This window comes from Neopelma chrysocephalum, unplaced genomic scaffold, assembly GCF_003984885.1.
Source record: "Neopelma chrysocephalum unplaced genomic scaffold, ASM398488v2 Primary Assembly neopelma1_76, whole genome shotgun sequence".
Lineage (NCBI taxonomy): Eukaryota > Metazoa > Chordata > Aves > Passeriformes > Pipridae > Neopelma > Neopelma chrysocephalum.
This window is the reverse complement of record NW_020897737.1, coordinates 7,879,574-7,892,994: the sequence shown is the minus strand read 5'-3', so window position 1 is coordinate 7,892,994 and position 13,421 is coordinate 7,879,574. Positions and strand designations below refer to the sequence as shown.

The window sequence follows — 13,421 nt, the reverse complement described above, 5'->3', positions numbered from 1 at the left end:
TAGAGTATGTACAGTGCAACACAGTTGTTCTCAAGCTTGCTCAGATACTGGCCAAAGTTTACCTCTGAGCAGCTGAATTCAACACAAAGCAGTGCTTCTCCAGTAAGTTTGCTTTCTTGAGCAAACTTTTTAAAAGCTGTTTGAGGTAGGTCTCCGTTGCAGTATGTTCTGAAGTGGAGATAAACCTGGAAATGTAGCCTCACTTCCTGCCTGCAGCCAGCAGAGAGAATCAGTTTCAACAACTTACACAACACTGGGTTGTCTTAAAAAAAAAATTTATATATATATATAACATAACTTGGTCACTTCTGAAGTTGGAGCATAGTTTCAAGGCAGCAAGGATGTGTTCATGCAGTGAGGCCTGTCTTCATTGTCCAGTAGGTCCCAACCAAGTGCTGTCCATTCCTTCATACTGGTACAAATACATATGCAATGCCAGTGTGAGAGGGACTAAGAGAATGATCCAGCTCAAAACTATAACTACTTTTAAGACAGATTTCCTAGTCTATGCTCAGTGTTAGCAGCAACATTTGTGTATATGTTGAAAATAAGATCTTTCACTGATGGTACCAATTTAGACCAGCTTAATATCTGCTGTATGACAAACAAAAAAATTAAAATACCATCAATTTATGAGAAAATCATTGTTATCTTGCTCCATAATCCACTGCTCTAAAGAAATTGCATCCTTTCCCCCTCCCTTCCCTTCAGTGTACATGTTCTTACACAAAATAGGATATCCAGTTGCAGAGAAGCCATTGGCCATCCAAAGAAATCTTTGCTGCACCGAGGAACTCTGAACTGAGTATTTATCCTCTGGTGTGCTGCAGTAGTGTTTGAACATGTGGTGGGTAAAAGCACAGTTGGAGGCCAAGGCACATTTCAGACAAAATGAGATTTGTGATACTTGGCCTGTAATGTCTTGAAGAGGAAAAGCTTTGCTGTCCTGTGAGAAGAGACATTAATGATGATGAATTTTGTGTATCCAGCATATGGCTCTGTGAATTCAGGACCCTGAACTAGAGCTCTTTGCAGGCTGATTAGAAACTTGGTGCTGACCAGTCTAGATTTATGGCAGGATTGTCAAACTCCTAACATGGGAGCGTTACAAATTAGAAGATTATTATAGTTTTGGTTTATAACCAGTAACTACAAAACTCACCCAGTTATGCAATGCAGTTGCCACTGTTGGGCAGCCCCAGCCTGAATTGCAGTTTCCAACAGTTTAAAGTGGGGCGAAACTCCTTCCTCAGTCCGGAGTTCCAAAAGGAGAGTCAGCAGAGATGGAATAAAGAGCAGTTGAAATTTAGCTAAAATGTGAAAATTGCCATACAGTTTGTGAAGCTGCGTCATTTTTTGTTATTTCAGCACATCCTGATAAGTGTAAATGGCCAAAATCCCACATGGCAGCAAAGGGTGCTCTCTGAACTACATAGGCAACATAATTTAATGTTGACGTTTTCCAGAGTTGAGGCTGTAAGAAACAATGCTCTGATGAGAAAAGTCCCATGAATTGTTTTCGTGTGCAAAAAAAGTGAAGAGGGCCTCATACCATCTGATTTGTCAGGCAGAAAACCCAAAATAATTGACGATGTCCCCCTGTATAACGCACTGATCTACAGTTCAGATGGCAACTGGAAAGACACCAGGCAAAATCGTCAGTGCCTGCAGTGTGTTATTAAAGGCTCATTTCAGACATTGTATGTTTCTTGTATTAACTTCTAGCTGCTCGTGGAGTAATCCTTAAAGGCTCTTTTAAGTGCGATGTGCTGGAAGCAGGCACTGGAGCAGGGCGGGAGGTAGAGGAGAGGTTCCCAGCAGGACTTTGGCAGCTGGTGCAGGGCTGCATGTGAAGCAGAATAGCCAACGAAGGAGGCAGGTGCGAAGGGTAAAGCAGGGTGAAAGCTCTTCTATAAATCCTTTGGAAAAGGCCTCTTCGGGAGTTGGTGTGAAGAAGAGTCGTGACAGCAGATGGATTGCAAAATGGTCAAAATCCCTGGTGTGGTACCACAGAACATTGCACCGATGGCTTGAGGAGGCACACACAGCGCCTGGAGTTAAAACTTGCTGTTTATCAAACATAGCATAAGGCATAGAGATGTGAGGGTATAGGCATAGCTAAGTGTCTTTTTACTTTTAAAGGGGTATTGTTTGTGATTAATCAGTGTTTTCTGCCTTATAGGCCTGCCTCGTCCCCTCAGCTCTCACACGATGATACTCATTCACGCATTGAACATTATGCTAGCAGGTATGAGACCAGCTGGATGTTAGGCAGATCTTTCTATAAAAATAATTAAAAGGAAAAAAAAAACCCAAGGGCTAGCAGCTACCTGAGCACTTCTTAAAGAAACACAGAATTTGGGGTTTTGCTTTCCAGGCTCTGGGATGCAGAGCGTTGTCTTTGGTTGCTACTAACCAGCCTGTCCTAACCTGCATGACAGAGCACTTGTGTGGTCAGAAGTGGCCTTTAGGTTCTTTGGGGTCATCATTAAGCTGGGCACTCAGTTACTGACTTTTTAATAGGAACTGTACTGATAGGACAAGGGGTAATGTTTTAAACTAAAAGAGGGTAGATTCAGACTAGATATAAGGAAGAAACTTTTACAATGAGGGTAGTGAGGTACTGGAGCAGGTTCTCCAGAGAGGTGGTGGATACCCCATCCCTGGAAACATTCAGGGTGAGATTGGATGGAGCTCTGAGCCCCCTGGTCTAGTTGAAGATGTCCCTGCTCATTGCAGGGGGGTTGGACTAGATGACCTCTAAAAGTCCCTTCCAACCCAAACCATTCTATGATTCTGCATAGGGTTTTGTTTTTAATAAGGTGTAATTGAACAAATGAGAATAGCAAAACCCTCCAAAGTCTTATATGAATCTCAAGTGTCATTATAATGTTAAGTAGTTCATCTCATGAAATACTACAAACAGGATTTTTCCTTGATTTGGAGGATTAAAGTAGTGTTATATCGCTGCTTTAGTTCACTTCTCTGCTTTCATAGTGCTCTTAAGAATCAAGAAGTGGGTCAATTGTGCAAAAATGAAAATGTTTTTCCACCAAGCAAGTAAATTCTGCAAGGATTGAGGTAATGAATAATGGTTAGTCCAGCCTCCTCTTTCTCTCCCCCAATATCACTTAATCAGGAGAGGTGTTTCTGAATTATGCAGGACGTTTAGGAGGGGCTGAGTGTGAAAACCACTGAGAAATGACTGATCGTTAGTTCTGATGATGATATTGCCAGGTAGAAAGCAATTTGTGTAATCCCCTGGCATCTTAAGGCTTTTCTTTGATTGTGGAATTAATTAATCAAGAGGAGTGGAATATAAACTTAGATGCGAGTTTAGCCAGGTCATTGCAACAAACAAACAATCCTTTGCGATAGCTTATTGCAAAACTTTTTGGTAATCAACAGTGAGTGTAAATTAATTTGAGTTTCAAATTCATCGAAAACATCACGCTCTTTAATTCTTTCCAGAATGTTAGAGCAGATGAAGTTTCTGGAAAACCTAATTGGTTTTAATGAGTCTTGTTTATTTTTCCACAGGCTAGCAGAAATGGAGAACACCAATGGTTCTTATCTAAATGACAGTATTTCACCTAACGAGAGCATGTAAGTAGGCTGTTTTACTGGTTTTGACATGTATTTTCTTGAGAAGGTTATAAACTTGTAATGAAATTTTGTAGTGCTGAATTGGCATGGCCAGGTACCACATGTGGTTCAACTTAACAATGAACTCCTTGTGTCCTTTCAGTTTGTATCATAGTGCCTAGATTTATGGCTTATAGCTTAATGCCAAATTTATACAACAAATTATTGATACCTTCAAAATTAAAATGACTAATTTCTTTCAAAAAATTGCTGATTTATTCAGCAAATAGTTTCCTTATTACTAGGAAAAAGTACTCATCATCTGATGTTTTTTAAGGACAAAGATAAAAAGAAAACCCTTTTATCTGTACTGCAAGGTTAGTCATGGTTAAATTGCTGTAAGCTAGAAAATGTTGATGTGGACAAAGTGTCAATCCAAACATTACTGAGGCTAAACAGAAATCTTTGGTCTACAAATACCTGAAATGCACTGCAAGTGTAAGCCAGGAGGGACTCATCCTCGCCATGAAATATTAGAAGTAGTAAACTGTAAGTTGGACAGATCTCTGACAAGCATTCATTGTACTATTTCAAATGAAAGATCATAAGTAAAAATTTTAAATTTTGAAAAGTAGTTAAATCTGATGTCACACCGAGACCTTTTTGTGGTTTTCTGACATAGTAAAATATTCCTCCACTGATGATATTCTTGATCTTGTTTATTCTCAGAATGAAAGGACATAGAACTAGGAAACTAATTGTGAGTAATGTGTCTGAAGACAGGATAGAAGCACCTAAGTCATTGGCATGTTTGAAAATTCAGACAGAATCTGAATTTGTAGCATTCCTTTAAAGCACAGTACTCTGGAAAGTTTTCATTCACTTAATCTGAGATTCCAGATCAGGATTTAAAGAGGTTGATTCTGAGCCCATGAGATGTTCTTGGATAGTGATAAAGCTGTTTCTTTGTTATTTCTCTCTTGACTTGGTAGGATTGTTGTCTGCCAGTTTTGAAAGAAAATCCCGTGTACAACCAAATACATTGTTCTAATATATTGGTCAAAAAGGGGAAAGTTAAAATGACACCTCAAAACTGGTATATATGTAATGTCAGTATAGTTTCACGCAGTTAATGAAAATTGTTTTCAAGCTGTATGTTAATTTTGTATTGTTATGAGCAGTAGTAATGCTATCTATAGTAGATGGAATTTTGTGTTGTCCACTGAAATATTTCCATGTCCTTGTCACACAAATCTTGTGTACACAGTACCTCTTGTATTACACTTTGGTCTTACTGTTCAGTTCATTCTTTGATTAATTAGAAGTTGTATTAGTATGATCCAGTTAACAAGTTAACCGATGACTATTCAGTTTGTTACTCAGTTTATACAATCAAAATGAGAACATATCTGTACATTCTGAATTTTGGAAGAAATATTATCCAGATAGATACAAATTGCAGCAAAATTAAAGCTTACCATGAATTTACAACTGTAATTCTTTCAGTTTTGTATGTCAGGTTATGCTTAAGTATTATTTGTTGCCAGGGTTTGTATTATTGGACTAATAAGTGCAGGTAGAGTGATAGATGGAGACAAGGAAGGTGGGAAATAAAAACATAGCACATATATATATAAATCACAAAACATTTCCTTATGTAGTGTCAATGCAATTATGTATGAAAAATATGTGCAGGCTGAAAATCACAGAAAAAGAGTATGCTTGTAAAGTGACATTATATTGCAATAGTTATGCCACTTGTTCACTGTTAATTCACTTAAGATCCCTAAGAATATTTATAAATCCAAAGCAGTGGTTTGAAGGAAATCACAGTTGAAGCGTCTCATGAAAAGTATAAATTTAGGAACTGGCAAGCATTTCCTTCTGTGAAAAATTAATACTTCTCTTTTATGAACTCATGTTAATGTGCTCTATATTGCTTTGGCACTCCTGCAGTTATAAAATGGCATCATTAACATTTTCAGGAACAAATGGAAACAAGGAAAATTATAATTTTTTAACAATAACAGCTGTTCAAAATGCCTGTTAAATTCTGGTCTAGAAACATAACAGAAATAAACTAGACTGAATTATTTTGTTAGACAAAATTTCTAACAGCAGTGTCATTTTTAATGTCCCTGTCTTGTAGTGTTAAGGGAAACCTTTCATGGTTTCTCACAGTTAATGCTGGTGCTAGTGCATAGCTTAGGGCCTGGATGCATCTCCTTAGCACCTACACCACACCTAAAACAATCCATGTAATTCTGGGAAGTGATCAGGGTCTTCAGAATTGGATTTACTTTTCTCTTCCAGAGATGTTTCTGTTTCAAATGCCAGACAGCTTCAGGGGCAGTAGAAATAAAGAAAGAGATCATACATGTTAACCCAAATATATTTGTATTCTGACAGTATACATCACTTTTAATTTTAAAAAGAAATTTTTTAGATTAGTTCAATACGTTTTTTTGTTTACCTCATTTACAATTTTATAGAGAAAAAAGATAAATACAGCACACATTTATTACATAAGGAGAGTTTGTAGGCACAAAAATAAATGCATTGCCTTTGCTCGAATGACCCTTCCACGACACAGATCAAGCAGCAGAGGTTAGCTTTTTTTTTCAAGCAAGTTCATAATTGAAGTTAGGCAGAAGAGGAAAGCTGAGGTTGTCAGCTGTTGCAAACTTGGGTTTAAATATCTGAGAAGCAGAGGAGGAGAGAGGTGGACTCCGCAGAGAAGGAAAATTGCCAGAGACTAAGTGAAACAGGTCAGCAGATTTTGCTTTAAGGTACATTGCTCTGCTGTTGGTTACAAAGAGTTCAGCAAATCTCTTTATAAGAAATGAAAGACTGGGAGTGAATCATCTCCTCATATTCACTGTGAAGTTAAAAAGAAGGAAGGGAACAGCATGTTTTATCCTTTCTCTCTTTTCCAGCGATGATGAACACTTGTTAATCCAGCACTACTGCCAAAGTCTGAACCAGGAGTCCCCACTGAGCCAGCCTCGAAGCCCTGCCCAGATCCTGATTTCTCTAGAGAGTGAGGAAAGAGGAGAACTGGAGAGAATCCTTGCAGACCTGGAGGAGGAAAACAGGTGGGTTACACCACCAGATGCTTCATTTGAAGTAAAATATCTGTGAAATAATTACACTGTACAGTTATATGGAATTCAATTTGGTAGTATTAGTAGGGATAAAATTAGTTATAAATTTGCATTTTCTCCCATTTTCAAGGTCAGTAAAAGTTGGGTTCTCTTTTCTTTCTATTTGGTTAGTGTTGCTTTTTGCCATTTTTTTAGTCTTTCAATACCGAGTGTAATTTACTTCTAATTTCAAATTTAACTGAAGATATCTTCATTAATCACCGTAAAAACCCCCAACTGGATACTTAAGGCATCACAACACTGCAGTCCTCTTTCTACAGTAGATTTGTAATTGCAACTGCTAACTACCAAAATCAGACTGTAAGATAGAAATCATGTAGTTCTACAAAAAAACATGGGTTTGTTTGGCTTCTGCTATCCTCAGCTTTTACGATACAGTCTAGAGGCATTTTCTTGCTCTTTTTTTCTTGCTTTAAGAGCTAGGTAATTCTGTTTACATTGAGGGTTTAATGCAGTAGTCATTTACCTCAGGCATGTCAAGGAAATAATGCAAGAGTTGGCAGTGTCATAGATCTTCTCTCCATGTATAAGTCTTCTTTGGATGGTAGTAATCAATTACAGTGACTCCATCACAGACTTCTTATCAGAAGAATTTGGGAAAATGTAAAGGATCTGTAGGAATCAAGGATGAGGAAAGTGTTCCACACAGAAAGCTGTAGTAAACAAAGCTCTTGCTCACTGAACAGCACTGAGATTTTGTTTGAAACAAACCACAAACTTCCTACTGCATAGCACATAAAGCCCAAGTGGAGGAAAATCTGTATTTTGACATATCTAGTAGCTAGTATAATACAGATAATAAGATAGCTTAGTTTTCAGATGAGTGCTATTTTTTCAACGGCATTATGTGGTGAATCATGGAAGAAGAAAAAACATAATACTTTTCTGTCTGTATACAGAATAAGCTGTCTACCAGAAAGGAGGATGACTTTTAAAGCAGCCTAGTATTAGATTAGAAAGGTAGCATATGAAAACTTAGTGTAACATGGAGCTAGATAGCTAAACAGACTAAAAAGTCCTTTTCGAGGTGCCTTGAATTTCAGCATGGGCTTTATTTAATATAGCAACTACTGATGAGGAATATAACACGGTAAAAGATCTCTGACAGGAATTACACCTTAAAAATACCTGGTTTGAAGTTTGCCAATCCTGGATTAAACAAGAGCTGTAGACTGTAAGCTTGGTTATAGCCTGTTGTTTTCTCATTTGTACTACTGGAGGCACAGTTATGGAGGTGATGCCACCACAGGCAACCTCACCTTTTGTGGGTGCTTCAGTTCTCAGTACAGCAGGAACATAGAGGTCTGTTTCTGTGGGAGTGTGGAGGTCACACTGCTGTGATTTTCATTGATTATGACAAAATCATGACTTTTGTCTCTGCAAACTGCTATAAATAACTTGTACTTAAAAGGTAAAGTAGCTGCTGAAAAGCAAACAAGTTCTTGTTGTCCTGATAGCTTGTCACAGCCAGATATCCGTGATTTTATGGATTAAACACTGGTTCCTGATCAGAAAAATAAGCTATTCAGACAGGGTCAGTCAGGAGCCATTCATGTAACTTACTTATATTTAAAAAACCAGTCTTGTCCCTTTAGATTTCTATTTTCTAGTCATTCTCCTCCTTTGAGTTTGTGCTAACCTTTTTTGGTGGTTGCCAAAGGCTTTTCATAGTGAAGATTTAGCTCTCTCTGCTGTACCTTGTACAGTTTTACAGTAGGAGTCAGCACATGCAGTCACTTCTCAGCAGCTCCTGGGAAAGCTGCATCAAGTACCAACAAGAAGCAGTACTGTGATATTCAGAGCACTTCATTGTCATTTCTCTTTTTCTTCCACTCTCCACACTTGCCTGCTTTTCAAAAAAGCCCTTCTCTGTTTTGCTTCATCTCTTTTGAGCTCCTTATTGAATTCTGACCTCCATTTGGATTTCAGCTGCAGTTTCTCATCTCCAAATATTTCCATCTTGACTTGTTACTTAAATGAAAAAGACTCTTTGAAATTGTAATTCTGAGGTTTTGCTTTTGGACAGATTAGAAAGCTCTGTTGCCTATTTTGAGTTCTTCTGAAATGGCATTATCTGACTTATAAACTAACCTAGCTGTGACATGGTTCTGACTGGGGGTTTTGTCAGTTCCAAGGACCTCTTGTTAGACATTCATTATTTATCTGCTAGCATTTTAAGACCTTGGTGCTTCTGTAGGTTGTAAGTATGACTTCCTTAAATAATTTATGCCTAAGATTTGACTGCTAAATAATTTACATTTGTTAAAATGTGAGCATTTTAGAGAATATTTTCAATTGCTGAAAATGTTTCATTTGAGTTTTAGGCCTTCAGGCTTATGCTGAGTTTTGCATCACACAGCATGTTGTGATAAGAGCATTTTTTGTGTATTCATAGACCAAAGGTAATCTTGTTATGGAAGGCATTATTATTATATTGCAATAGAAAAGAAAAATCTAATTATAAAGCCCTCTCAAAAACATTTCAAGATTTCCTTGAGTGAATATATTTCAGAGACAGAGAAGACAGATTTTTGTTGTCCATCTAAAGCATTACATTACATAGGTTAAGTGGTAGAATAGGTAGTACTGACTAGGATGTACTGCACTAGCATTAAAAAGAAAGCATGTGGTTTGTAGTGACAGACTCAGAACTTTTTGCAAAGAATTAAAATACTTTCCTGCTATTTTAATGATTAGAGAAAGAGAATGTTTCCTAATACGTTAATTGAATCAAGGTCACTGACATACTTCTGTAAGAGAGAAACTTCTCGTGTTCTCTTTTCCTCCCAGCTCCTAGCTGTCTTGTAACAAGAACTAAGTAAATGAGATCTCCATCCAGAGGTATTTGCCTTTCCTTTGCTTTCCTGACTTGTACTGGGAACACAGTGGGCTGTGTGCCTCCAGAGCAGCACTAACATCCCAAATCTCAAAGCTTCCCTGTTTTGGTGTAGCTATGGAGTTCCTTCAAATCTGAAGACTGATGAATGGCCTCCTCAAATAAGTTCCTTCTGTATAGTTGCCAATAGCGAGAAAGTGATGCATTTCTAAACATGCTGTGGCTCCTTTTGGTGTTTGTTTTGGCATTGAAGAAGGGGAACTAGGTCCTCTGAGTGTGAAGCATCATGAGTAAACATTGTCATCCTAGTGAGGATCAGGGGTAGGTGATTCAGTTACCAGCTTTGTCTGTTTCCTCAGACCACTGATTTTCTGTAGGGAGATGAGAAATAACAAGAATTCATGAATTCTCAATTGCCTCTGGGAGGACTACTCAGCAAGTGGGGTCCACGAGGATTTCCGTCACCAGGCAATTAATGCCGCCAGTGATAGATGTGATTAATAATTCATGAGCTCTTTACTACCCAGCTCTTTACAGTTGCATAAATCAAGGTTACACTGCATGCTTCCTCTGTTATTTTGCTTCATGAATGCCTCAAAGAGTTGCAGGCATCGTAAATGGAATATACGTGTTGGGTTTTTTTAATATTCTCTTACTGGAGAAGGGTTCATTTCACAGTGATCGGAAGATGCGGCAGCATTGTTTGTTTGTCACAGCCAGATGTAGAAGTCACCCAGCCTGAGCTATAGTGGAGGGAAGCTGGGTTTCCAAGTACTGCCCATGCTTGCTCAGTTGCATTCATTTTGAGAGGATTATGTTTTTATCTCCCCTTTCTCTTATGTCCCATTTTATGCTGAAAGTATCAGAGGGCACCTTTCCTCCAGACACTGAGGGCTGTGGGCAGTGCTTTGGATGTCTCGCTCACAGCAGCAGTCCTTTTTCACCACACAGCTTAAAACTGTTCAGAGGTAGGAGTAAAAGCTTATTGTTCTCTCCTAGGATTTTCTTACAGCAGGTTCCAAATTCTTTTATTATTTTCCAGCTTTTTATCCCCTTTGTTAATCATCATTGTTGCGTGTTTAGATCCCAGTTATTGTGATATTATTTATCATCTGCATTCCGCATCACTCCTATGGCTCTGAAGCTATGATGCATCTCAGTTCTCTGGACTAAGCACTGTGCAGCTGGACTGAAAAGGTGCAGCTGGAAAACTCACTGATACAGGTGCACTGGGCAAGCCCACAGGCATCCTTCAAAATGACATTTCTTTGTTCCAACAATATTACAGCATTTAATTACAGAACTCTCAAATTCAGACATACCTCTGCTTAGATAATATGCAGTATCCTTTACATTACTCTTTTTTTTCTGTAGGCTTTCAGAAAGATTTTTAAACTATTCTTTTATCAGACATGAGGGAATTTTTATCTGAATTACTCCCCGGTTCTTACTTGTATTTCAGTACCATGGTTGCTGGAAGGACTTCTCTATATTGATAGAGGTGATAATGGCAGATTTCTTTGTAATAAGGTATCTGATTATGTTGTAAGTATGACCAAGTGCATTTATTTAGTTGCCCTAAGGGTGATGTTTTATCTTTTGCTTCACAGCACTTCAAACTTTTGAGTCTGCTGTTTATAGATTATTGCCTGTATCATACATCTGGGAAATTCCTCATGGGATAGTGATAGCCACTATCTACAGGCTTTGTGAAAAACACGCTTAATGATCAATCCTGTATAAGCTTTAGTCAGCAATAAGACTGTGTGTGATACTCTTGTCATGTTCATTCCTATTCCCTTTTGTATTTTTATTAATTATTCACCAGTATGTTCAGCAAGAAGTATCAGAAGACATTAAGTCATGCAGAAGGCATAACTTATATGACTATATCTATATCCAGTATAGATAGCCCTTCTTTTTTTTCCGGATAATTTTCATGGACTCGCTAAAAAAATAACTTCATTCGAACAAACCCTATTCATAGTGTGGGTTTTAGAGAAGGAAATCTTGAATTTTTGAACAACCTGAAGTTAAGAACGATCATCCCCTTTTTTTAACCTTTTAAAACATCTGCAGAGGAGGGATCGTGTAAGTCAGACATCCCTTAGGGATGTTGTGGGGGATGCCACAGTCCCAGGTTCAGACTTGTCCATTATGCAGCTGCTGAGGAGCACAGGGACTTTTGAAGAACAGTCAGTAGCCTGTCCTTGTCCTTGGCATTGCTTTCTCACCCATGTGAATTGATGCATATACTGCTTTAGTTCTTTTCCTGGTCACAACAGCATACCTTTAGAAGTGCTTCAGAGTTTAATGAAGTTTACTGGGAGGTTTCTGAGGTGCTATTGAGCTTCCAGACCAAACTGTCAGTGTGTATTGTGGTTTGCAGGCAGAACTGGCAAAAGGTGCCTTTTCTCACAACCTCAAATAAGAGCGAGTTGGAAAAATTAAAATCTGGGTCACTGCTTGTGATGAGTAAGCAGTTACCAGAGCATTGAGCTGCTTTTCCCCCCTCTGGGAAGCTGTACAGGAACATCACAGCAACAAAATCCCAGTGCAGTTTGTTAGGCCTCCCTTGCTTATGAAGTTTCTGCTACAAGTTACTATTTTTGCAGCTTTGGACTGTGTTATCCCTAACAAGGTTTCACTTTCCTACCTTCTATGCTCTTCCTTCTTGTTAGATTTTTTTTTTATGTGGACCACTATAGATCATATTAATCTATGGAGTGTTTTACTGGAGGAAAAATTGGATCTTTACAGAATTAAAGAAAAAGCTTAGCAGTGCCATAAAGTTACAGTAGACTGCATCACTCTCAGCAGTACATTCCAAATGAAGATGGAAATTATAGCCCCGAAAGTTAGTGCAGTTTGATTTAACAGGCTGGCTCTCTAATTTGTCTTTTTCTCAAGTTGACAATTTTAGCCATAGGCTGGAAATGCAGTTGCAGGTATGAAGAGAGGAGAGTGATGTGACCTGACTGACGACAGCAGAGTTCTGTGTTTTCGGCTATGCCTTTTTGTGTGGCTGCCTCTCTGAGCTTTCTCATCTGTAAAACAGATAGGCTGACCAGGTGGCACCCGCTTTGGTTAGTGTTGGTGAAGTGCTTTGATCACTCAAAGTCCTCTTTTAGCACTAGTTACTCCTTGAGTGTAGTCACGCGTGAAAATGAACAGGGGCAGTCCAACTTCTGCTAGGAAGGATAAAGCACAGGAAGCGGAGGGAGGGCTGAGCCCAGAACACACTGTACCCAGGCTGTTGGAGGGTGTCTGGAGTCCAGCCAGCCTTCTGGTGCTGCAGAGAGAACCTTTAGGCAATGTTTCATCACAGGTCTGTACAATACCAGATCCATGCAGATCTGCAAGGTGTAAGCCCACGTGTGTGGATTCAGCAGAAGGAAAGGCAGGTGGTGCAGGTGAGCCTCTGCCCCCCGGGAATTAAACATATCACAGCACACGAGAGGAGGTGCCTCTGCACCTGCCTGTTCAGACTCATAAAGCTTTGGCATCCTTGTCACTTCCCAACAGAAACCTGCAAGCAGAGTATGACCGTCTAAAGCAGCAGCATGACCACAAAGGACTGTCTCCACTGCCGTCCCCGCCGGAGATGATGCCGGTCTCTCCGCAAAGCCCCCGGGATGCTGAGCTCATTGCAGAAGCCAAGCTGCTTCGCCAGCACAAGGGCCGCCTGGAAGCCAGGATGCAAATCCTGGAGGATCACAACAAACAGCTGGAATCACAGCTGCACAGGCTGAGGCAGCTGCTGGAGCAGGTGAGTCCTCAGGCATTTCTTCTAGGTCTCTGTAGAGTCATTCTCCAAATGTGAAGCATTATCAATA

The 13,421-nt window shown here is 39.2% G+C and overlaps 1 protein-coding gene across 16 annotated transcripts in view; it reads left to right on the top strand.

Moving 5' to 3' along the window:
• Window positions 1-13,421, top strand: part of DMD (dystrophin) — a 1,013,774-nt gene that overhangs the window by 981,652 nt on the left and 18,701 nt on the right. For 13 of the 16 annotated variants that reach the window (XM_027688940.1, XM_027688937.1, XM_027688948.1 and 10 more), the window contains 4 exons: window positions 2,183-2,248; window positions 3,541-3,606; window positions 6,522-6,680; window positions 13,111-13,354. In XM_027688940.1, coding sequence (XP_027544741.1) covers window positions 2,183-2,248; window positions 3,541-3,606; window positions 6,522-6,680; window positions 13,111-13,354 — 535 coding nt within the window. The remainder of the gene's footprint in view (window positions 1-2,182; window positions 2,249-3,540; window positions 3,607-6,521; window positions 6,681-13,110; window positions 13,355-13,421) is intronic. The other 3 variants (XM_027688943.1, XM_027688941.1, XM_027688944.1) reach the window with 1 other exon arrangement.